This window comes from Chenopodium album, chromosome 6, assembly GCF_948465745.1.
Source record: "Chenopodium album chromosome 6, dcCheAlbu1.1, whole genome shotgun sequence".
Lineage (NCBI taxonomy): Eukaryota > Viridiplantae > Streptophyta > Magnoliopsida > Caryophyllales > Amaranthaceae > Chenopodium > Chenopodium album.
Window position 1 is genome coordinate 39,546,755 of NC_137839.1, and position 26,659 is coordinate 39,573,413.

Below are 26,659 nucleotides of genomic sequence, written 5' to 3' on the forward strand. Positions count from 1 at the left end.
GCTCCTTTAGAACACTCTTCAATCAATGTAGCAAAATCATCATCACCTTTGTAGTATTCTTTGATCAATTCAAAACCAAGTAGCTTGCTATTTAGAATTCCAATCAAAGTGTATCTTCTAGATAATGCATCAGCCACAACATTCGATTTCCCTTCTTTGTACCTTGAAGAAAAATTAAATGATTGTAAAAATTCAACCCATGTAGCATGTCTAGGATTGAGCTTTTGTTGTCCATGTATGTACATCAATGCTTCATGATCAGAATGCAACACAAAGTGATTAGGTCGGAGATAATGACTCCAATGATCTAAAGCTCTAACAATGGCATAGAACTCTTTATCATAAGTAGAATAGTTCAATCGAGCTCCTCCCAATTTCTCACTGAAATATGCAATAGGCCTCTTCTTTTGGAGTAAAACTACTCCATTCCAACTCCACTAGCATCGGTTTCAACTTCAAAAGGACTTGAGAAATCTGGTAACGCAAGTATAGGTGCTTCACATAGCTTCTTTTTTACCAACTCAAACGCACTTTGAGCTTCTTTAGTCCATTCAAATTTACCCTTGTCCTTCTTCAAACATTCGGTCATAGGCGCCACAATACTTGAGAAATTCTTGACAAATCTTCTATAGAACGAAGCTAGACCATGAAAAGACCTTACTTCACTCATATTAGTAGGAATAGGCCAAGTTTTAATAGCCTCTACTTTTGAATGATCAACTGAAACTCCATCCTTTGATACAACATAACCAAGAAAAGTAACACTAGGCACTAAGAAGTAGCATTTTTCAAGCTTAGCATAGAGTTTCTTCTCTCTTAACACTTCAAACACACTTGTCAGATGATTTAGATGATCATGCAAATTTTTAGAGTATATCAGAATATCATCTAAATAAACAACAACAAACTTGCCAAGGAAAGGTTTAAGTACCTCATGCATCAACCTCAAGAAAGTGCTAGGTGCATTAGTGAGTCCAAACGGCATCACCAACCATTCATACAACCCTAACTTAGTCTTGAATGCTGTTTTCCACTCATCTCCTTCTCTCATTCGAATTTGATGATAACCACTCATAAGATCAATCTTAGAAAACAACTTTGAACCATGTAGTTCATCAAGTAGATCATCTAATCTTGGAATAGGAAATCGGTATTTGATAGTGATGTTATTCACACTCCTACTATCAATACACATGCGCCAACTCCCATCTTTCTTTGGGACAAGTAAAGTAGGCACGGCACAAGGGCTCATACTTTCCTCACGTATCCTCTAGTCATAAGCTCTTCAATTTGCCTATGCATCTCCTTTGTTTCTTCCGGATTACTTCTATAGGCTGCCTTATTAGGTAATGGTGCTCCCGGAATCAAGTCAATTTGATGCTCTATCCCACGAATAGGAGGTAGTCCCGGAGGTAATTCCTTAGGAAAGACATCCTTGAATTCTTCTAAAACAGATTCCAATTCATACGGCCTCTTTGCTTGTTTATCTTGATCAATTCGAATCTCATTAGAAACAAGTATATATACCACATTGTTGCTGCAAATCTCTTTTTCTAATTCCCTCTCACTAATCAAATAAGAACTCTTCGAATTAGAGGTAACATTAGAAGACTTGTTGCTTATCAAAGGTTTTAAAGCAACCGGTCTCTCTTTTTCTCCTTTTCTCACAACATACACATTAGTCCTTCCATCAAACTTCACAAATCTATCATATTGCCAAGGACGGCCTAATAGTATATGACAAGCATCCATAGGACAAACATCACACAAAACTTTATCATGAAATTTACCAATTGAAAAGGAGATTAAGGCTTGTTTAGTTACCTTAACATCACTCGAATTATTAAGCCAATGAAGCTTATAAGGGCTTGGATGTTCAGTAGTTGGCCACTTCAATTTGTCTACCAAAGTAGTAGATACCACATTAGTGCAACTCCCCGTGTCTATGATCATGTCACACAACCTATCTTCTACCTTGCACCTTGTAAGAAAGATTTTCTCCCTTTGATTGTTTTCCATAGGTACGGTTTTAGAGTGTAGCGCCCTTCTTAGAACCAAACTTTGACCATGAGTCTCAGGATCAATTTCGTCAATATGCCCCTCCTCTTCTTCAAAGTTTTCTTCTTCGTTCTTTTCTTCATAGTCACTACCCTGCTCACACTTAGCTTGTTCTTGTTCCCACTCTTGAGCAGTCATTACTCTTTTTTGATGGACAATTAGTTGCAATGTGACCAACACTACCACACTTGAAGCACTTCCTATCTTCAACAAGCTTTTTAGGAGCTTCAAATTTTGATTTAGTCTCCTTGTAGTTCGAACTAGAACCACTTTTCTCCAAGCTGTTCTTCTCAAAAGGTTTAGTGAAACCTTTTACAAAGGGCTTAGTGTACGTCCCTTTCTTCCCCTTTATCTGTTTTTCAACTTTCAAAGCTACCTTACAAACATCCTCAAAGGACCAATATTGTTGCAATTCAACTTTTTCAGCAATATTATCATTCAACCCCGAAATAAATCTAGCAATCTTATGCTCAACAATCTCTTCTAAGCCACATAGCATGCATAACTTTTCAAATTCACCAATATAATTCTCAACAGTCATAGAATATTGTTTAAAAAGTTGCATCTTAAGATAAACATCTTGAATATAATCACTAGGTACGAACCTTTTTTTCATGTGCTTCTTGAGTTGTTCCCAAGTTGAGATTCTTGCACGCCCCTCCTTATGCCTCTTCTTCTTTAGATTATCATACCAAAGACTAGCATAACCGGTCAGTTTTAATTCAGCCAATTTGCATCTTTTCCTTTCATCATACTCCTTGTAATCAAAGAGTGTCTCGGCCCTTCTAATCCACTCAAAGTATTTTTCAGGTTCATTCATACTCCCATTGAATTCGGGAAGATCTAATCTAAGGTTCCTATCATCGTCCTTTGGTCGATCTCTCCTCCTAGGCCTTGGTGATTCATCACTTGAAGAATAATTATTTCGTGGCCTCCTTGGGTTCCTCCTTGGTTGTTTTTCCTCACTTGAACCAGAATTAGGGTTAGAATTCCCTTTCCTTGAAGAATCTCCAGCAAGAGTATCAAGCCTTTTTAATATCTCATCCATCCTTGCTGCCAACTCGTCAATTCGCCTGTCTCTTCTAAGATTTTGAGCCTGTTCTAAGGTTAATCCCCTTGGAACTTGTGGAACCTCCTCGTCACTCATGATTCCTACACAAACCAAGTCAGTTTATGCAAAAATCTTGATTAAAAGATCGAATCTTGAAGGAAAACTAGGCAACACAAAAACCGGACTCCCAACCGCAAATCAGTGCACAAACACCAAATGTTTGAGGCTGTGTAGAACGCGTTACTCAACAAAAAATTATGAAATTTTATATGGTGATAGCTGGACGGTTTTAGAGTTCAATGCAGAAAGAATCACGCAAAAATTCCCAGCCAATTGTTCCCAGTTTAATTTTTGTCGAAGTTGCGCAAACCTGCTCTGATACCAAAGATGATGTGAATTATTGATCCGAAAATCAACAAAACACAAGGGATATGTTTAAGTCTAATTCTATACAGGAAATCCACCAAGAATTAAACAAAAACTAAGATTAATCAATTAAGAATGCACCTAATTAATCAATCCAAACGAATGTTTTAACTAAAACAAGCAAAACAGCAATTGATCGCAATCAACCAAAACTCAAGTATGCAACTTAAGAAATAAATCTGAATATTAATCTATATATATTTATTCGTGTGTTTAGAGCCCTAAGCAAATCTTCGAAGTTCTCCATGCTTAGACTTGCATCAGGATCTTTAATCTTTATTTAGTTGCTTTTAAAATCAGTTAGTTAGCAAAATAAATCAGTTTAGGCGTGTGCTTGTTCTCCAAGGAGATTGGCGTATGCTTGTGCTCCAAGGTGCTTGCTCTTCAAGCAAGTTAGAATTCTAGTTTAATTAGGATTGAATTAGGGACTTGTCCTAATCTTCCTAGGTAAACTAAGTCTTATAAATAGTGTTGTAAACACACGAATAAACATATATAGATTAATATTCAGATTTATTTCTTAAGTTGCATACTTGAGTTTTGGTTGATTGCGATCAATTGCTGTTTTGCTTGTTTTAGTTAAAACATTCGTTTGGATTGATTAATTAGGTGGATTCTTAATTGATTAATCTTAGTTTTTGTTTAATTCTTGGTGGATTTCCTGTATAGAATTAGACTTAAACATATCCCTTGTGTTTTGTTGATTTTCGGATCAATAATTCACATCAGTAATCATAGCCTAAAACAAAGTCATTCCCTAAAGGTGAACAATTCAAAACATTTGCAATGGAATCGATCTTTGCATGTAAGATAGACAAGTCACAATTAGAGAAAAAAGATGAAGAAGGGGGAATCAAAGATGTACCTCCCCGGGACACCGGGGGCAAAGAGGGAGCAAGAGAGTGAACGGGAGCATACGAATTGTAGCAGAGATTTGGCAAAGGAGTTTTCTTGAGAGATTGGTCGACCGGCCACTTGTTTGGCCTCCTAGGAAGAGTCGTGTCCAAACAACGAGCGATAGCCTCCGGATGAGGGATGGGGCACCAATTGATTGTCCTTGAAACTTTCCAAACAAACAAGTTTTCTTGAGAAGTACGTTCCAAAAATCTTTGATTGATCAAGGCATAGATACTAAGTAGATGGGATGGAGTCTTCTCTCGCTTACCATGAATAGGCTTAAGGGATTCAAGCATCTTCCCATATTTCTTGTTCAGAGGGAGGATAAAAATAGTGATCATTCCTTTTCATTGAATGCTTTTGAAGAGAAAAACACCGTCACGAATAACAATGAAACGATCAAGCAAATGGGACGCAAAATCAAGGACCTCGACCTTATGCTTAAAAGGCTTATCCGCCAACCAAATCCAACTTAGCTCTTCCCTAGAAATGGCTCCAGGAGACTCTTTAGGGAAAAATACATAGGTGGGGAGCCTATTAAAGTATCTCAAAGCCGGGTGGATGATGGAAGCTAACTTGGAATATTGAGGACGATAACTATCTTCAACCGATATGTGTCTCCACCAACGACGTTTCTTATAATTATGATCTCGTTGAAAAACCTCAAAAGCTGGGTAAATGTAGGGAGTACCCTCTATTGGTGAAGGAAACTTGAAGGCTTCATTGAAGTAGGAGAGAGGAATTGAGTGGTCATTGTTGAAAACTTGAAATGTAAGCATTTGAGTAAACACACCATTCAACTTCTCCTCATGCACTTCCAAAGATTAAAGAAACTCGAAGGTGATGTGGGCATAGGTCGGAGCATTAAGACTAATGAATTCTTCCAACCCCAAATTTCCAGCCGAGAATCTCACATCATCATCAATTCCTAATAATGTTATTGCCGATGCATCATAGAATTGGGTTGATAAAATCTTTCTAGATGAAAGACGAATGAAATTGTCCCAATGCTCTTGCTTGGTAAATTCAATGCCATAAGTCTCTTTGACATTGGGCGGAGGTGGCACAACCTCCCTAGAAGTATAACTCCGTGCCCTCTTGGCCCGGCGAAGAGGTGTCATCTACACACAAGCAAACAAGAACTAGGTTCAAAATCATGAAAGAAATGATGTGAAAAGATGGTGCATATCAAGAGCAAATAAATTTAAGGCCACCATTATCATGGAAATGAGCAAATCATCACACCACAAGTGTAAAAAGCACTTGAACAATAATGCTAGCATGAATTCATGAACCATAAATGAGCAGCAAGAGCAACCACACTCCAAATAATCATCTAGAATCCATCAATATTAATATCATTATTACCAAACATCATAACAACATATCTAACAATGATGGTATCAAAATAGTGGTTGTCCATGCAAAATCAAGCATCATAAGTTCAATTATCCATCAATAATCATCAATACAAGTTTTAGAGTAAGAAATAAGCAATAAGAACGCACCATTTGTTTCGGGGGTTTTTGTCCCTTGGGAGAGTTACAACACTGAGACTGGATTCAACAAAGGACGCCTGTACCTGCAAAGCAAACGGACCGCCGGATGGTCAGTGGTCCGCCTCCGAAGATTAAGTTAGTAAGCGTTTGGTAATAAAACGTGCGGAGATAAAGTTATCTGCTCGGATTCCAAGCTCAGGTAAAGTGCTGTGTGTTCCTTGAAAACGACAGCTCTGTGATAAGTGACGTGTTGTCTCGTATTGCGTGTATATTCTCCGTCGTGTCATAAATGTAAGAATGTCCCTATTTATAGGGTCCTTTAGGAATGTGTACCCTCCCAGGATCTGGTGACCTAGGGATTAGGGCACGCCGTTTTTTAAGGGCCCCTTGGGATTTGGGCCTTGAAAGCCGCCATTCCCAGGGGGCAATATCTGCTCGACACGTGTCACCATCTGGATGGTCCAACTAAGTGCCCCTTCCAGTGACACGTGTCATGCTCTGATTGGGCCACTTGGCAGGGTATAAAATACCCAAATCATTTGCCCCTCACAGGGGTCACGTGTATTGCACGTGGCACCTGTGACAGGTGTCTTCCTCTGAATGGCTGAATTTTCAAATTGCATTTTGGGGGGAAAAATTAGGGTTTCTGTTGTATATTTGGAGTATCAACCCGAAATACACAAGGGATAAACCAAGGATAAGTAAGACTAAAACCAAAAAGGCTTCTTAGATACAGACACACCACTAAGAAACGAGTTTGGGTTCCTAAGATCACAAGCCAACTAGTAGTCTAAGCTAGTTAACTAAGCAAAGGAAACGAAATTCCAAATCCAAGAATTTCAAGTTTGTTTCTAATCCAAGAAACGAGTGTAAAAACACAATTTTTTGTTCAAAATATTCTCTATATTTTTCATTCACATTTGCTTGTTATTTATAGTAAACAAGCATCATAAGTACAAGCTAACTTAAGTGACTTTTTAGCTCACTTGTTACATGCTTAAACTAAGCATCAAAATCTGATTTTTAATGTCTAGATACATCAATTAAAGAAGCTAAACTTAACTAGGTACATAAGCTTAGAAAGTGGCGGTTTGTAACCTCCAAAAGATGCTCCAAAAATCAGAAAATAAGAGAGCTTAACTCCCCCTTAATGCACGTCCAACAAAGCAGCAAATGAAGGCTTAAACTCCCCTTGATTTACGCCCAACAAAGCAGCAAGTGAAGGCTTTAAACTCCCCTTGATTTACGCCCAACAAAGCCGCAAATTAGAAGCAAAACAGCCCCATAATTCACGCCTAATTCAAACAGCAAAAGAAGAGTAATTTCCCCTTGATTCTAGCCTTGAAAGTAGCTTGAATGTATGTGGACTAAAGTGTATTTGGACGCCCTTTAGTTGCTCCAAAAGCTGACCGAATTGAACAGCCAAATGAAGGCCGAAATTAAGGCTTAAGATGCTCCAAGTTTGACTGAAATTAACGGCCACTTAAAGGCTGAAATTAAGGCTTGTAATGGCTTGTAATTCCTCTTTGAAAACTGATTGTAACTCCCATTTTGAAGCCTTGAGATTCCTCCAAAAGAATTTCGGATTCTATGTTGTTTTCCAAGCTTAAATGGCTGTCTTCTTTTGTGTATCTTGTACTTGTACTTTATGTGAATGTAACAATATTTTTCGAACTAAAATTAGCTAAAAAGAAGTAAGAAAAATATAACTAATTTGCAAACTTAAAAGAACTAAAGTTTACAATTTATTCAAAGCATAAAAAGAACTAGAATGAACTAGTTAATAAGAACAACAAGAAACTCAAAGGATTGAATATCTTGTTGCACATAGATAGAACGCATAGCATCAATGCATGATGCTACATCTTGGACCAAACAAACGTCCATAACCAAGTTGTTAGGCTTGGCTACAACATTCCCCCCTTCTTGAAAAGAGTTTGCCCTCAAACTCGGCAATTCTTCAAGCTCATCATAGTAAAGTGATAAATCAGCCACATTAAAGATGCTAGAAACACCATACTCTCCGTGCAATGCAACTTTGTAAGCATTATCAACCAATATTGGAATAGGAAACCGATACTTGATATGCTTTGGGGGTAATCCATGAAGGACATCGTTGGGGAAAACATGAGCATAGGTTTTGAGAAGAGAGGCAAGGAGTGGGTGATTTTTTTCTGAGAGGCAAAGAGTGGTGAGGGAAGTGGGAAGCGTGGATGTGGAGTGATCATTTTTGGGGATTAAAGAGGTAAGGACAATTTTCTTTCCATCCTTAGAAAAGGAGTAGGTGTTTTTGTAACCATCATGCATCACACGTCTATCAAATAACCAAGGCCTACCAAGTAAAACATGACATGCATCCATAGGTACAACATCACACCATAATTCTTCCTCATAAGTTTTACCAATGCTAAATGATAACAAGACTTGTTGTGTGACATAAATCCCTTTACTATGACTTAACCATTGAATTTTATATGGTGTAGGATGAGGGATAGTTTTCATTTTCAACTTGTCTATCATAACTTGCGAAGCTACATTGGTACAACTACCTCCATCAATAATCAAAGTGCATACCTTTCCTCCAATGGTGCAACGAGTGCGAAAGATTGCCTCACGTTGCAAGCTCCCTTCTTGGTCCAACATATTGCTTAGTGTACGTCGAACCACCAAACATTCCCCTTCATCCGGACCTAGACACGCATACTCATCATTCTCCTCAAGGTTGTTGTCCTCTTCATCTTCTAATTCGTTCTCCTCTTCATGCTCCACCAAAGTAACAATTTTCTTATTTGGACAATCACTAGCCATATGTCCAAGGCCTTGACACCTAAAGCATCTTCTTGGGCCTGGTTTTGGATTGGAGTTTTGGGTGGTTTGAGAGGGTGGTTTAGAAGTAGGTTGGGTGGTTGCGGATTTGAAAGGTTGGAAATTTGTTTGCCTTTTTTGGGGAGATGAGGATTGAGAAGCAAAACGTGAAGAATCACTTTTGCCTCTTGCCTTTTGTTGTTGCTCAATCTTATGTGCTAAGATAATGAGCTCTTCAAGGGTGGTGTAAGGGTGTAGCTCGGCCACATTGGCTATTTTTGGGTCAAGTCCTCCCAAAAAACGCACCAATGTTTGAGGTTCATCTTCCTCTACTCCACATTTCATGACAAATCCTTCAAATTCCCTAGCATATTCTTCTACCGATTTTGTACCTTGCTTGAGGTTATGGAATTTTGAAAAGTTTTCTTGCACATAGTATGTGGGAAGAAACTTTTGCTTCAACAATTTCTTCATCTTAACCCATGATCTCACTTTTTCTTTGTCTTGCCTTTCCCTCTTGGCGCACACACTAGCCCACCAAGTTGAGGCATATTTTCGTAGCTTCAAGGCCACAATTTTCACCTTTTTCTCCTCTGGTGTTTGCTTATAGTCAAACACTCTCTCCACCGTTCTCAACCATTCTACAAACTCATCAGCATCGAGTTTGCCATCATATTCAGGAATGTCTGCTTTTATGTCATTGTTAGAACGTGACCTTTCTCTTTCACTAAAAGGTCTCTCATTGTTATTGAAAGTAGACTCACTCATGTCATCTTCACTATGGGTGGGTGAACCTTCTCTATTATGGCGCAACTTAATAGTAAGATCTTTCAATTGATCTTGCATATACTTCATTCGTTGCTCCATATCTTCTTTCTCTTGCTCAACCTTATTGACATATTCTTGCCAATTAGGTGGTGGAACGTTTGTCATGGTTGTCTTTGGGTTTGTGTTTGGGGTAGGTGTTTGGGATATGTGTTTTGGGACGAGTATTTTTTTTTTTTTTTTTTTTTTTTTTTTTTTTTTTTTTTTTGCTAGTCCCCCTCCTTCTAGCGCCAAATGTTGTATATTTGGAGTATCAACCCGAAATACACAAGGGATAAACCAAGGATAAGTAAGACTAAAACCAAAAAGGCTTCTTAGATACAGACACACCACTAAGAAACGAGTTTGGGTTCCTAAGATCACAAGCCAACTAGTAGTCTAAGCTAGTTAACTAAGCAAAGGAAACGAAATTCCAAATCCAAGAATTTCAAGTTTGTTTCTAATCCAAGAAACGAGTGTAAAAACACAATTTTTTGTTCAAAATATTCTCTATATTTTTCATTCACATTTGCTTGTTATTTATAGTAAACAAGCATCATAAGTACAAGCTAACTTAAGTGACTTTTTAGCTCACTTGTTACATGCTTAAACTAAGCATCAAAATCTGATTTTTAATGTCTAGATACATCAATTAAAGAAGCTAAACTTAACTAGGTACATAAGCTTAGAAAGTGGCGGTTTGTAACCTCCAAAAGATGCTCCAAAAATCAGAAAATAAGAGAGCTTAACTCCCCCTTAATGCACGTCCAACAAAGCAGCAAATGAAGGCTTAAACTCCCCTTGATTTACGCCCAACAAAGCAGCAAGTGAAGGCTTTAAACTCCCCTTGATTTACGCCCAACAAAGCCGCAAATTAGAAGCAAAACAGCCCCATAATTCACGCCTAATTCAAACAGCAAAAGAAGAGTAATTTCCCCTTGATTCTAGCCTTGAAAGTAGCTTGAATGTATGTGGACTAAAGTGTATTTGGACGCCCTTTAGTTGCTCCAAAAGCTGACCGAATTGAACAGCCAAATGAAGGCCGAAATTAAGGCTTAAGATGCTCCAAGTTTGACTGAAATTAACGGCCACTTAAAGGCTGAAATTAAGGCTTGTAATGGCTTGTAATTCCTCTTTGAAAACTGATTGTAACTCCCATTTTGAAGCCTTGAGATTCCTCCAAAAGAATTTCGGATTCTATGTTGTTTTCCAAGCTTAAATGGCTGTCTTCTTTTGTGTATCTTGTACTTGTACTTTATGTGAATGTAACAATATTTTTCGAACTAAAATTAGCTAAAAAGAAGTAAGAAAAATATAACTAATTTGCAAACTTAAAAGAACTAAAGTTTACAATTTATTCAAAGCATAAAAAGAACTAGAATGAACTAGTTAATAAGAACAACAAGAAACTCAAAGGATTGAATATCTTGTTGCACATAGATAGAACGCATAGCATCAATGCATGATGCTACATCTTGGACCAAACAAACGTCCATAACCAAGTTGTTAGGCTTGGCTACAACAGTTTCCCATTTCTATAAATAGGAAGGTTTGACTTCATTTTTGTTTTCACACCTTTGCGAATCTTGGAGAATCTCTGGACTTTTGACTCTCAAAGACTCTTAAAGACCCTGACTTTTGTCAAGCATCCGACACTCGGCCTTTCCTACCGACTGCTCAGCCAACCAGGCGTCTCAAATACCTTCTTCTTAGGTAACCTCATGCTCTTTTCTTTTATTTTTTTCTTGTGTTTTTCGTTTATTCAAATGGTTTCCCAAACGTACACGGCACGGCCTAGGTTAGCGATCAGCCAGTCACCGGACACGGCTGAATCTAGAACTAGGAGTGCCGAATGCTCGTTCGAGAACTTTCCTTTTAGTACAACTCCAAATCCGACAGTGTCTGTGCATCTGTAGGACACGATGGCTCGAACAAAGCAGACAACAAGGAGATATAGGTCGTATGGTACCTTTTACCATTCGGACAGTGAGACTCCAAATTCAGACGGCTCCATTAGGGTGCCAGCTAGTGAGATTTCTAAGCACCCCCCAAATCCCTCTTCTGACCTTCCCTAAACTCCAACTTACTATTCTCCCTCTTCTTCAAGCGGCACCCCCAGTGATACTATACCGAGGGAAGCCGACACTCAGTACCAGGCCGAGTCTTCAAGATAGGCGCCTGAGGAGAGTCTAGGGGAGGACCCTGCTGGCCCTAGCCGGCAGTCCTTTAGCTCTGGGGAAAGCTCTAATGACGATTCGACCTCGTCATCTTCAGACAGCGCCTCTGTTGAGTAAGAGGAGGTCTGAGCAAAAATAGATACTGCAAGGGAGTCCTTGTCAGTAGAAAAGGGGGAAGGCTGGGCGGAGCCGAGTGCTTCCAAGCGCTTGGAGCGCGCCCCCTATTTTCACCATGTCCCGCAAAGCAAGCGGGCCTCCATGACATCCGGCCTTGCCAATTACAGGCGCAAAGTCGTAATGGGGCATGGCTTCTCCTTGGCCGTCCCCAACAAGGAGGATACTATAACCTGGCCCTCCCTGGCCAGCTATAAGGACAAAGCCTTCGGCTGTTACGAGGCGGTCCTTCAGGCTGGCTTACGCTTCCCTCTCCATCCGGCCGTGGAGAGGATTCCGGATGGATACCAACTGGGTATCTGGCAACTCGTCCCGAATTCATGGATAAATATAATCGGGTACGTTGCCGCATGTGAAATGCTGGAGGTGGATCCCAGCTTTGAGGCATTCGCCCACATGCACTATCTCAGCCGAGCGCCTGCCAAGGGCGGCGAAGGCTGGTACACCTTGACCACCTGCAAGGGGTACATGATGGCAGTCGGCAAAGAGAACAAATGGAAGGACTGGAGAACTAAGTTCTACATTGTCCATTCACCTGAAGGCCGACTGAACCAAAAGTACAATCGGTGGAACAAGGATCCGCCCCTCCTGGATGGCAAGAGTGCTTTGCCCCCTCTCCCTAGGCGGACCCAGGAGGAAATTTTTTACCAGGGGCTGTTTACAGTGTCCGTTCGGACAAACGAGCATGGGGAGAAAATAGTCGTCCCCCAGAGCTACATTCCCCTTTACAAGTGGCTAGAAGATGGGGTGTTCTTGGCCGCTTGTGGTCTAAGTTCCGAGATGCCGAGAGGTAGTCGGCCGTCTGTTTTTAAGTAAACTTAAAATTGTTTTCAGTGTATGCTTATAAAGCCTAACTTCCTCTTTTTGGTGCAGACAAAGCAATGGAAAAGCTCTCGGCAACGAAGAAGCCGGCTGCTGTCTCTGCAGCTAAGTACCGCACCAGCGTCCTCAATAAGGCGAGTGACGAGCAAAAGGCAGCCGGTACCCCCAAGGTAGTAATTTTTATGATACTTGGTATATTTTTTCAATAGAGGTTACATTTTGCCCGCCTGCTTTTCTAACGCTTTTCCTTTAACTCATGCAGAGCGTTTCTACCAAGCCTTCTCCCTCCAAACAACCCCAACCCAAAATCCAAAAAACAGGGGCGGGTGATTTGAGTGCATCCGGCAAGAACCGGAAACACATCGCTCACAAGCCCAAAAGAGGGGACGGCTCTAATCTCGAAGCTGACAGGGAGGTCAGCAAACCGGATGCCACTCAGGCATCAAAGGGTGGCTTTAAGCAGGAGAGAAGAGACGTCAAGGGAAGGAGAAGGAGGAGGAGGCCCAGCCGGACGGTATGGGCCGCATCCTTATTAAACTTCAATGCTTTATTTTGCTTCTTGGGACTTGACTTACTTTTAATTTTACAGCCCCCCCACAAAGGCCGACCGTCGTCCAGATGGCCAAGGAGATGATGCGGTCGCTTGATCCTGACGACAAGGCGTCCGTAAGAGGAGTCGGCACCCTCAACTTGGATGCCATCTTGGGGAACCTCTGCGAGGTAAAAGAGTTAGCTAATTTTTCCTTCACTTTTAATACATATCCGACTGGTTTTGACCATTCGGTCCTTTCTTTTTTCCAGGCCATGCTGCGCGTCCAAGGGCTTAGACGGCCAATCCAGGAGAAATCCAAAGAGGTAACAGCCGCTAAAGCTCGAGCCGAGTCCGCCTTAGACCGAGCTCAATTTGAAATTTCTTAGAATGAGCTTCTGACCCTTGATATGATGTATTCCCAGGCGGACGCCAACCTGCAGGTGAAGAAGGACCTGGATTCGGCCCGCTCCAGAATCAATGACCTTAAGGCAGAGGTTAAAGGCCTTAAGGAAAAGCTTGAGCCTCTTCAAGAGGCCAAGGAAGAGGCCAGAAGGGCCAAGGAGTGGGTTAGCCGCCTGGAGGGGCGTCTGGCGAACCAGCAGGAGCAGCTAAAGGCCAAGTTTCAGTCTCGGGCTGAGGAAGAGAAGCAGGCCCTTGTCAAACAAATGATGGAAGACTATGAATCCATCATGCGGACGACATGGGAGGCGGTACAGCCGGGTGCCGATTTTGGCATCTGGAAATCCAAGTTTGATAAGGCAAACGAGGATTACAATGCTGAACTCCTTTGCCAGGCTGAAGAGGAGGATGCGGATGATGAAGAGGCCGACTCCTCTTCAGGCTCCTCTAGGGACGAAGACGGGGAAGAGGATGGTGATGACAAGGAAGAGCAGCCGACAACTGATGATGCGGCTGCCAACGCTGAGAATCCCTCTGCCCCTTAAAGCTTTTAATAATTATTTCACGGCCGAATGGCCATTCATTTCATCTTCCGGCCTGCGTGCCGTGTATCCATGTATCTTTACCGACCGAGGGGTCGGGTGATTTGACAATTCCTTCTGGCTTTGCCAGCTAACAATCTTACCCAATCGTCTGATGGCGATTGGGCCTTTTAATTTAAAATCATTCGGTCGTTTGGCTGAAGTTATTCATATTGTTGTTCTCTAAATTTTTTTTTTTTTATTGCATGTTTTTGGCTAAGTATTATAACCTGTATAGCATGCGAATGTTCTTGCCCCTGGACGGATGTCGAGTGGTTTCGGTTGAGTGGATTGATTGACTTAGAAATTATTGATACTTAGAAGAGTATACATGGTTTCTAAGTCAATCAATCACTATGGTGATTGCCCCAAACCACGCGACAGACGGCCATCAGGAGCGAATGAATAATTATTTTCATTCAGCCATTGGCTCAAGCGAGATACAACATTTTGACTTAGCAAATTTTGCTAAAAAGAAATCCCTCGCCTGTTTTGTTCCAAGAACTAAAGCAGGCGCATTCGGCCTTAGGCTTTGACGAGAAAAGGTGCTAAGTTTTAACTTAGTCTTAATTTTACTTTTAGAAGAATCCGCCTGTCTTGCCCCAAGAGCAAAGAACAGGCGCATTCGACCCACAAATCTCTTTAATCTGTTAAATATTTTAGCTCGTTTTCTTAATAAGTAATAGTACGCCTGTCCTGCGGTTGGGCAAAAACAGGCGCATCCAGCCTAATGCCTCAATAGCCTCTACTTATGAAACAGTGACCCTTTTCCGACTGTGCTAGAACAGTTAGAAAATTTTTGGCCTTTTTGATTTCACTTTCGATTAAACCAAACGACTGCGAATGCTGCTTTAGCATTCGGTAGAGACGCTTAGTGTATTTGTAGAGCAATGTGCCACCCAAATGGGAGATGCTTCTCCTCGACAAATTCGCCCGAATGGACGTCGTCGGCTATCTGACTCATGTTGGAGCAGACAGTCTTACTCATGTTGGAGCAGATTGTGACAATTCGGCCTCTATTGTGACTATGTTTTTCCTAATATCCGGCTATTGGCCTCAAAATGATCTTGTCTGGCCTTAGGCCTTCTAAAGAATTAAGCAAATATTAGTTAAGTGTTGGCGTAAATTTAAAGAATTTCGTAGAAACGACTGTTTTAAAGCAGTCGGCTTCTTCAGAGGGATTGGGACGTCTACTGTTGGGACAGACGCCATCCAAATGCATTGGTCGTCTGTATTTTGTACAGACGCCACTTATAATAAGAAAAGACAAGCTGGAAATGAAGGCATATTCTCATTAAACAAATTTTTAAATGACAAAATTTGAGGTATTTACATTCGTACTTAGAAGTAGAACTTTTTCAAGTTATCTACATTCCAAGTCCTAGGCAGCTTCCTGCCGTCTGGTTCTTCCAGGCGGTAGGTGCCGTCTCTTACTTCCTCATATATTCGGTAAGGGCCTTCCCAATTTTGGGTTAACTTTCCCTGCTCATTCGCCCTACAGACCGCCTCCATTTTCCGTAGCACAAAGTCCCCCACTTTGAGAGGACGCTTGTGTACTCTCTTGTTGTAAGCTCGTGTCATTCTCAGACGGTAAATCTCATGGCGTAAGGCAGCATTGCCCCTACGCTCTTGAAGTGAGTCCAATGCCAGCCGCATGGCCTCCCAGTTAGCTTCCTCGTCATATAATATGACTCGAAGAGTCGGCTCACAGTGTTCAATGGGCAAGACAGCTTCTGCACCATACACCATGAGAAACGAGGTTTCTCTAGTTGCCCCTTTAGCAGTCGTTCTGATGGACCAGAGGACGTGTGGTAATTCATCCGCCCAAAGACCACCAACCCGTTCAATTTTCTTTTTAATCCCGTCTGAGATTAACTTGTTGAAGGCTTCGACCTGGCCGTTTGCTTGAGGCCGGCCGACTGATGCAAAGAAGCTTGAGACCCCTTGCTCTCCTAGCCAAGTCTTGAGTTGAGGCGTCTCAAATTGAGGACCATTGTCAAAAACCATAGACATGGGCACCCCAGAGCGACTGATAATGTTCCTCCAGATGAAGGAAATAACGTCTTTTGTCTTGATTTTTTTACCGCCTCCGCCTCTACCCACTTGGTAAAGTAATCCACAGCTACCAATATGTAGCGCTTGCCGCCTGGAGCCACGGTGTAAGGCCCAAGTATGTTCATGCCTCATTTAGCAAAGGGAATTAGGCTGTGGATGGCCGTCAGGTCTGTGGCCGGACGATGGATGAGCTTGCCAAACTTTTGACACTTGTCACATTTTTTTACCATTTCCATAGCGTCCGACTCCAGAGTTGGCAAGAAATAGAGCCGCCTGGCCTTGGCAGCTAAAGACCTGCCGCCTATATGGGAGGCGCAGAAACCCGCATGCAAATCTTCGAGGACTTCTCTACCCTTTTCTGGGGTAACACACTTCAATAGGGGTTTCAAGAAACCAGCTTTGAAGAGTTCTCCTTGTCTCAGCTCGAAGTTTGCCGCTTTCTTTTTTAGAGCAGCCGCCACCTGGTGTGAATCAGGTAGCGTGCCGTCTGCAAGATAAGCCCGGATGCTGTCCATCCAGGTAGAGCTTCGGTCGAGAATTCCAATGGGGTCTTCATTAGATATACCTCTTTTTTCCATGACCTCCCAGAAGATCGACCTAGGCGTTTCACAAGAGGCGGATGATGCTAGTTTTGATAGAGCATCCGCCTGATTATTTGAAGACTTGGGCACTTGAGTTAGATGGAAGTCTTCAAGTGTCCCAACTTCACTCTTGACCGCCTGCAAATATTTTATCATGGCCGGATGAGTGGCCTCGTACGTTCCATTAACCTAGAGTACGACCAGTTGAGAATCAGAGCAGGCGGCTATCTTCTTTGCCCCTGCCGCCTTGCAGTACCGAATGCCGGCCAGTAGGGCCTCATACTCGGTCTCATTGTTAGAGACCTGGAACTTGAACCGTAGTGCGTATTCGTACTAATCTCCCTCAGGAGACTGACAGATAATCCCTGCACCACAGCCGTTCACAGTGGAGCTCCCATCCACATACACTTTCCAAACCTGGTTTGTATTGTCCGGTACAACCGGCCTTGTCATTTCGACAATAAAGTCAGCGAATGCTTGCCCCTTTATTGCCTTCCTTGGTTCGTAAGTGATTTCTAATCCTTGCATTTCAATAGCCCATTTAAGCATTCGTCCAGAAGACTCCAGGGTTGTGAGTGGCCGTTTGATTGGTTGGTCAGTATAGACTTCTACCGCATGCGCCAAGAAGTAGGGTTTTAGCTTCTTGATGGCCATGTAAAGGGCAAGGCCGAATTTCTCAACCATGGGGTACCGAAGCTCCGCGTTTCTCAGAACATGGCTAATGAAATACACCGGGAGCTGGATGCCGTCTCTTTCAGCTAAAAGAACGACACTAAGGGCATGATCAGAGACGGCTAAGTACATGAAGAGCTTCTCTTTGGGCAAAGGGCTGACAAGCCTCGGCAAAGAGTGCAGATGAGTTTTCACCTTTTGAAAGGCCGCCTCTGCATCATCCCCCCATTCAAAGTTGGTCTTCTTTTTGATTGCCTGGAAAAAGTAGAGGCATTTGTCACCTGACCGACTGAGGAATCTCCCCAGGGCCGCCAGACAACCTGTTAGTTTTTGCACTTCCTTCACAGTACGGGGCAACTGCATGTCGATTACCGCCTGTATTTTCTCAAGGTTGGCCTCTATTTCCTTTTGGTCAATAAAAAATCCGAGAAACTTCCCAGACTCAACGCCAAAGACACACTTTTTTGGGTTTAGCATGACCTTGTGCCGCCTGAGTGTGGCAAATGTTTCTCAGAGATCAGCAAGATGATCCGCCTGTTGTTTGGATTTGAATATCATGTCATCAATGTACGCCTCTACATTCCTTCCGATTTGATTAATGAAGACCGTATTAATCATTCGTTGGAAAGTAGCAGGCGCATTCTTCAAACCAAACGACATCACCGTATAACAGAACAACCCCTAATCAGTGACGAATGCTGTCTTTTCTTGATCTTTTTTCCACAGGGGGATCTGATGGAAACCTGAATAGGCGTCCATAAAACTCATCAAGGCATGTCCGGCTGTTGAGTCGACCAGACTATCGATCTTAGGCAATGGATAACTATCCTTTGGACATGCCTTGTTGAGGTCTGTGTAGTCAACACACATCCGCCAAGTTCCATTCGGCTTTTTTACTAACACAACGTTAGCTACCCACTCAGGGAAATTGCACAGACGAATGAACTTGGCATCCAGCAGCTTTTTTACTTCGGCAGCTGCCGCCTGACTTCTTTCTTCGCCGTGATTTCTTTTTTTTTGCCGGATGGGCTTCTTTTTAGGATCCACGGCGAGTTTGTGGACAGCGAGATCCGGGCTGATGCCTAGCATCTTCTCCACTTCAAAGGCGAAGATGTCTTTGAATTCTCTGAGTAGCTGGTGAAGGCTTTCACCCAACTTTGCAAATGCAACCGTCCCCACCTTAACCGTCCGTTCTGGACGACGTCGTCCAGAGGGATATCGATGTGTTCACCAGCAGGCTGGGGACGGAGATCATCTGACCGTTCCCCGGTCAGTGATTGCTATTGTTTTTCTTTTTTGACCACCACCAGCTGATCAGTTTTTCTTTTCTTTCCGGCAGGTGGGGCCGACTGTTTTTCCTCGACATCGTTGAGGTCGATTGTTTGCTTGCCCCGACCGGATGCTACGGCCGCGGGCTTGACGTACGAGAGGTAACACTCTCGAGCCGTCTTTTGGTCCCCATTAAGGGAACCGACTGTTCCATCATCCTTCTCATACTTAAGTAGCATGAGTGCAGGGATGATGACGGCCTTACACTCATTAAGAGTGGGACGGCCAAAGATGAGGTTGCAAGCTATGAGCTCTTCAACCACTAGGAAACGGATGGTCATGTGCCGACCGTCTCCCCTGCTTCCCAGGCGGACAGGTGAGTTAATTCGTCCGACTGGGTGCACAAGTCCTCCCCCAAACCCAACAAGGGTGTGGGAGACTTCCATCATGCTATCCGGCTTGTACTTGAGATTGGATAAGCATTTGAGGCTGATGAGGACAGAGGAGCTTCCTGTGTCAATCAGAATTCGGCCAACCAGCTGGTTGGCGACCTTGCATTCTATGACAACAGGGTCATCATGCGGCCGACGGACTAAAGCAGTCATTCTTATCATGGCAAACATCCTCATGGAAATGGCAATGCTTGTTCTTGTTCCGATTTTCAGCGGAACCTTTCATAGGAGTTGGCTTTTCAAGAGTCAGCCGATCCTTAATTTCCAAGAGGATGGAGCAGCAGTCCTTGTGGAATTCGTACCTTGGGACGTACGGTTTCCACTCTTTTTTCTTCTTCTGGGCCAGTTGATCAGAGTTATCAATGGCCCAGACTTGCTTTTTCTTTTTGCTCTCTTCTGGCTTAGGAGCCGGCTGAGCAGGCCGACTCTCTTTCTGCCGGTCGGACTTCTTATGGTCCGACTGCTTATTGGAGGAGCAGAGTTCGGTCGCCTGTATATAGGCTTCCGCCTCTCGCAAGGCTCCTTGCAGAGTAAAGATTTGTTTGCGGACGAGTTCGTACTTAAAAGTAGACCCGTCCTTCAGACCTTTAAAGAAGTATGTGAAAGCAACTTCATCATACAGCCCATGAATCTGGATTCGGACCAGATTGAACCGCCTGACGTAGGAACGCAAGCCTTCTCTATCTCCCTGCTGTACATTGCCCAAGTCAAGACTTGTCTTTTTGGCAGAGATGTTCATAGAGAAGTTTGAAGCAAACATGAACGCAAGCGTCTTGAAGCTATTTATGCAACCAGCCGGCAGATTGCCAAACCACTGCTGGGCTATGCCCTTCAGGGTGGCTAGAAAGCACCAACACCATGCGGCATCATCCAACCCCTGTAGATACATGAGGTGGGTGTATGCTAGCAGGTGGTCTTCTGGGTTGGAGGTCCCGTCGTAAGCTCCAACCAGAACGTTTTTAACTTTAGCCGGCTGTACGGCTTCAGTTATTTCCCTGGAGAAAGCAGAGGGTTGATCTCCAAGGTGTTGCAGCCTAAGCTGCCAGTCCATCGGCTGATAGCCGTATGCCGCCTGTCCTCCAAAGAGGGAAGGTTGCATGTAAGGTAAAACTGGCGCCTGATACAATGGTTGTGCCATGTACTGGGCCGACTGAATCATATGAGGACCAGACTTAACCCATGGGCTGCTTGCTGGAGTCTCATGTACAGACTGGGAACACCTCACAGAGGTATTCCGAAAGCTATCATGATAAGTCGACGTTGAAGCTGACTCTGATAGTTGGGTTCTCTTCTCCTCAATGTATTGCCGAGCGTCAGAGAACGTTTTCTTGCTACCATCCGGCTGTATGTGCCGGATGGGTTTTCTTGTGCCCGTTTCTGGGAAACGGAGCCGAGTAAGGTCAAATTGGGGCCGGGCCTTCTCCTTAGGGGCAGGATGAGGAGTTGGTTGACGGTCCCTGACCGACTTATATTTGCCAGCTTGGGCTGGCTTCTTGGCCGACTGCTCCTTTCTAGGAGCATGAGACTTCTTTGAGGCGAGTTGTTTGATTTCACCCCTGAGGCTGCTCAGGAGTGTCATTAGTTCATCTCGAGTGACGGGAGTTGATCCTGCCGCCTAGGAGGGATCAACCGGCCGCCCCGAGGGCTTCTTTGGCTGTCCAGCAGTTTTGCTTGGCCCTGCCTGGTCGTGGTGACGCTCCCGCCTCTCCTTACTGCGGATGTGTTTAGAGATGAGGGATCCATTTGGATCCACATAGGTTTCGACGTCAGCGTCGTCACCTCAGTCATGATCTGTTTGGACCACTACGTCTTCTAGAGGCCGATTGACCTCTGGGTTCGGTACAGGTACTTGTGAAGCCATTTCAGAGGTACTCTCCCCACAGACGACGCCAAATGTTTTAGGGGTTTTTGTCCATTGGGAGAGTTACAACACTGAGACTGGATTCAACAAAGGACACCTGTACCTGCAAAGCAAACGGACCGCCGAATGGTCGGTGGTCCGCCTCCGAAGATTAAGTTAGTAAGCGTTCGGTAATAAAACGTGCGGAGATAAAGTTATCTGCTCGGATTCCAAGCTCAGGTAAAGTGCTGTGTGTTCCTTGAAAACGACAGCTCTGTGATAAGTGACGTGTTATCTCGTATTGCGTGTATATTCTCCGTCGTGTCATAAATGTAAGAATGTCCCTATTTATAGGGTCCTTTTGGAAAGTGTGCCCTCCCTAGGATCTAGTGACCTAGGGATTAGGGCACGCCGTTTTTTAAGGGCCCCTTGGGATTTGGGCCTTGAAAGCCGCCATTCCCAGGGGGCAATATCTGCTCGACACGTGTCACCATCTGGATGGTCCAACTAAGTGCCCCTTCCAGTGACACGTGTCATGCTCTGATTGGGCCACTTGGCAGGGTATAAAATACCCAAATCACCATTAAACAGTATCAAAACAAGTGAAATCTGTTTTGGGGTTTTTTGCACGTACCTGAATGGAGGGCGTGTACGTCCCTCGGTAGACAGATCTGCAATGCAACACTCGAACGGCCCGATCACCTGCAAAACAACAGACCCCGGGGGGGCCGGAGGTCCGCCTCCGACGATCAAGTCAGTGACCGAAATAATGTATTTTAGAGAGAGAAAGTAGAGAGAAGGGAGAGTAAATGTGGGGGGCATTGCCCTTTTAGAGAGAATTGGATCCCTTGAAACTGATGTAAAGATCAGTATTTATAGGGCATTGGGATATGTGCCTCTTAGGTTATTTAACCTAAGTAGATTGGCTTCCCACCGTTTTACGGTTTCTAGGGTTGTGGGCTTAGAGCCCATTTTCACCCTTCTATCATTGAGTGACATGTGTCATGCTCTAATTGGCTCATTGAGCACTGAGCTTGCGGACAAGTGTCGCGGTGGCATTGGTCCACATATAGGGGGTATTTTTACCCCAAACAAAATCTCTCATGAAAAACCAAGGTAGAAAACTTATCAAGAAAACCAAAAGAAATGAAGAAATCATACCTTGAATTGGTGAGAAATATCAATGAAATGGAAAAAAATATCACAATCACACACTATCAATCCAGAATTGCAAACTAAAAACTCCAATCGAATTGTACCAAAAAATCCCAACTTTTGGAGAGAGAAAATCACAAGGAAAGTGTAAAATTGGAGATTTTAGAGTAATAATCAACTAAATGAAGTGAAAATTGATGATATTTTGATGATAAAATGGCAGCAAAGAAGATGATTATGCTAGAACACAACAAGAGAAATGAAGTAAGAAAATGGAGGAAGAGAGAGAAATGAAGGATGGTGCATTTAAAAGAAGGGCCAGTAGGGGGGGGGGGGGGGGGCGCACGCGCCCTTCTAGGTCTTTTGCTCCTCCAAAACCCTCTTGTGGGCACATTGGTGGGCACAAGCTACATGCCCATTATGAACACGAGACCAGGCAGTCTCCAAACGCCTTTACGATGAGTTCAACACGACAATTTCATGGACCCACTATTTCGAACCCACCAAGCTTCAATTCTTACATATGCTTCCAAACTCTCAAATTGAACACTTCATTCTCAAATTTGGTACCAAAATTGTTGGAAACCTTACTTCCATCCAATAAAAATCACCCTAGAACACAATTAAGAAAGAAAATCAATTAGATCAAAAGCATCTAAAGGGAAAAATAAAATCAAGGAAAATATAAAAGAAAGTTAGAAATTCGGGTTGCCTCCCAAGAAGCACTTGTTTAATATCATTAGCTTGACATTCCCTACCCTTCAAGTTGGTTCATAAAGGGTTATATTATGAAGGAAAAATTGCAAAAAACCACCTTTTATAACAACTTTTTTGTAAAAAAACATCTTATAAAATTTTTTTTGTTAAAGAACAACTAAAATCGCTTTTTTTTTTTTTTTTTTTTTTTTTTTTTTTTTTTTGGCGATATCACACCTTAGTCCGATTTCCATCCTTTGACTTGCACGTGAGAAGCACGTATTCCGGTGAGTTACCCCTTTTCTTTTTTTTTTCCCCACAAAAGGAAAAAAAAGGACCACTCCAACGAGACATTAACTTTCCGGGAAATAATCTCATCCTTGAATTGTAAAGGAGCACCTTATCACCAACATTGAACTCCTCATCAAGCTTATCATGCACCTCCTTGGTATGAGTTTTGTACATGCTTGCAAAATCATATTCATCTAAACGAAGTTCTTCCAACTCATGATGATCAAGTCAACGTTGCTCCCCGCACTTTCCAAATCGAAATTGATTTTCTTAATAACTAATGAGTACGATGCTCAAGTTTAACTGTAAGATGACAAGAATTCCCTTAACCAAGCGGTAAGAAGTGGTGCCAATAGGAGTCTTAAAGGTCGTTCTATATGCCCACAAAGCATCATCAAGCTTGTCCGACAAATCTTTCCTATTTCTTGCAACCGTCTTCTCAAGAATAAACTTGATTTGATGATTAGACATTTCTACTTGTCCACTAGTTTGAGGATGATAGGGGAGTCCGAAACGTTGATTAACTCCATGCTTCTTTAACATCTTGCGGAAAGCAATATGCACAAAATGAGATCCATTATCACTTATGACTGCCTTGGGAATGCCAAATCTTGGGAAAATTATCTTCTTGAACATCTTCATTGCTACCTTATGATTGTTTGTTGGTGAAGCAATGGCTTCAACCCATTTCGACGCATAAACAACGACAACAAGAATATAATGATTCCCATATGAGGAAGGGAAAGGACCCATGAAATCAATTCCCCATACATCAAAAACGTCCAACTCAAGGATGGGTTGTTGGGGCATCTCATTTCTCCTTGAAATATTACTGGTTTTTTGGCACCGGTTACAACTCATGAAAAATTCCAAAGTATTCTTGAAGAGATTTGGCCACCACAGTCCACATTAAAACACCTTGGAAGACGTCCTAGAAACACCCATATGACCACCCCTAGTGTTTGGGGTAAAATTACCCTCTATATGTGGACCAATGCCACCGCGACACGTGTCCGCAAGCTCAGCTCTCTATGAGCCAATTAGAGCATGACACGTGTCACTCAATGATAGAAGAGTGATAATGGGCTCTAAGCCCATAAACCTAGAGCCTTTTAGGTTAAATGACCTAAAAGGCACATATCCCAATGCTCTATAAATACTGATCTTCACATCAGTTCAAAGGGAGTTAATTCATTCTCCAAGGGCCATGCCCCCCACAATCACTCTCCCTTCTCTCTATTTTCTCTCTCTAAAAATACATTATATCGATCACTAACTTGATCGTCGGAGGCGGACCTCCGGCCCCCCGGGGTCCGTTGTTTTGCAGGTGATCGGGCCGTTCGAGTGTTGCATTGCGGATCTGTCTCCCGAGGGACGTACATACCCTCCGTTCGGGTACGTACAAAAAACCCCCAAAACATTTGGCGCCGTCTGTGGGGAGACACATCAGTAATGACACAACGGTTGTGGATCACCGACTCAAGAGGGGAGCCTCCTTCGGGAGGCAGCAGGCGTCATGAGGCCAGATGTCAAGTACAGCAGGCGTCATGAGGCTGAATGTCGAGAGTCAGGCGGCCAAAAAGGCCTGTCAGACTAAGTCATGCATTTTTTATTCTCACAATTGAGGGTTCAAATGCAATGTCGTTTGATCTAAGTTGGGGGATGATTCATTAGGAGTGAGACGGCTAAATTGGCCAACTCCACTATTTTAAACCAACTCATTTAATGAGTTGGCCACATGCTACGCAGCCGGATGCATAGAGCCGGCATTCTACTCTATCTATAGATTCCACTAGTTTTGACAACTAATGGAACAAGCTTATTTATCTATTGTAAAAAAGATAAATAAAAGAGTAAAGGTTTTTTAATTAAACCAATAAAGTGTTGTTAAGCACTATCAAATGCATGCGGCAAAACCTGAGCAATCCTCCTTCATTATCCATGAATGATGAGGAAGCCGCAACTTGTATAAATACAAGTGGCAATCTTTTTACACTCAAGTAGCTGCCAAACGGCATTCTCATGTGCCGCATGAGTACATGCCCACCAAACCACAATTTTATATTCATATTACTTATATTATAATTATAAAAGTCTTACTTTTATAATTATAAAGGTGAGAACAAGTTTAAGCTCTACTCAAGCGGCATGAATAAATGCTTGTTGTAGTAAGCTTATCTCTGAATTAGGAAGCATCCTAATTAAGAAAAAGGAGGTGGCCTAGCAATATATAATAGTTTTTGCAGAAAAACAGTCGGAAGTTGGCTATAAAATAGCATAGGCGGCTATGAGTGTTGTTGTTATCAATGGGGTCAGATGGCACTTGATGGCCGGATGATCATGAAGATGGTGAATGTCGCATGTGTGGGTAAGTGCAGCAAACGCAAATGGCTCTATAGTCGACTCAAGCGGCATTAACTACCGGCACTTAGACCGATCGATCAAGCGACACCATTGAGCTGCTCTGCTGCTATTATATTGAGTTTGCCTTTAGTTATTCTCATGCGTAACAATAATATACATACGGCTGGTATTTTACACAAGTACTGCAACCGGCCTATGTAATCAACAAGCTGGCATTGAGCTACAAGTGCGTACAGCCGGATCATACAACCGGCCTTCATGCTATCTTTGATTGATAGTTTGATATTATCAACATCACACCAATTGTATTATTATTTTCATAATATTATACGATTGCTTTTCAAGAGAAAACTCTTGTAATTAGTGGGGTATATGCATGCGGCAAGTGTACTCATGCATTTCCACACTCCCAAATTTTTGACAGCCCTCAAGTTTAATTTATTAAACTCCATATTCTACTCTTGCATTGCCTCAAGAGAATGATATAGGCGGCTTTATAGTCGACTCAGGCGGTATTTATTTAATACCATATCTTGAAGCTCACATGCATAAGTGGAGATAGGCGGCTATATGAGCACTTATTTGTGAGAGCAAAAGTCGCTCTTTCATGTACGTGGAACATCACTATCTCAACTGGCAATCATTCAAGAGATTCCTTGGGGTACAACGATCAGGCGGTATCCATGCCCAGCCGTACTCAAGCGGCTCCAATGTCAAGTCGGTTGGTTCATGTGCGTGAGCCGGGGTTGCTTGGAACCTATTTTCATCCAACAACTCTCTTATAAGCATAAGATACAAGCGGCGAATATGCCGACTCGTATCATAGCAGCCGGTTACCATTATCAATGCCTCAATGGTGTCAGCCGGGTTGCGCTTGATAGTAAGAGCCCGATTGAAAGTAAGTTCAGGCTACAGCCAAATGCAGGTGGCATGGGTCAGTTTTGCTCCAATGTTGTCAGCCGGTGATTGCTCACAACGGTGGCTGCCGGTCAGAGCCATGAACGGTTCATCGATAAGCCGGCTGCCATGGCTGCATTACGCTTCAATTTATCCCGGCTG

General features: G+C 42.9%; 1 protein-coding gene across 1 annotated transcript; it reads right to left on the reverse strand.

Annotated features, from left to right (window-relative positions):
* Nucleotides 1–23,506: 23,506 nt before the first annotated feature.
* On the reverse strand, nt 23,507–24,046 carry LOC145636903 (uncharacterized). Its single transcript, XM_081688440.1, has one exon. It carries the CDS (start codon nt 24,044–24,046, stop codon nt 23,507–23,509), a length of 540 nt encoding a protein of 179 aa, XP_081544566.1.
* Between the last annotated feature and the right edge of the window lie 2,613 nt (nt 24,047–26,659).

Excerpts from the sequence above, each read along its gene's own strand:
- LOC145636903 (XM_081688440.1), bottom strand. The coding sequence starts at position 24,046 with ATGCCCCAACAACCCATCCTTGAGTTGGACGTTTTTGATGTATGGGGA.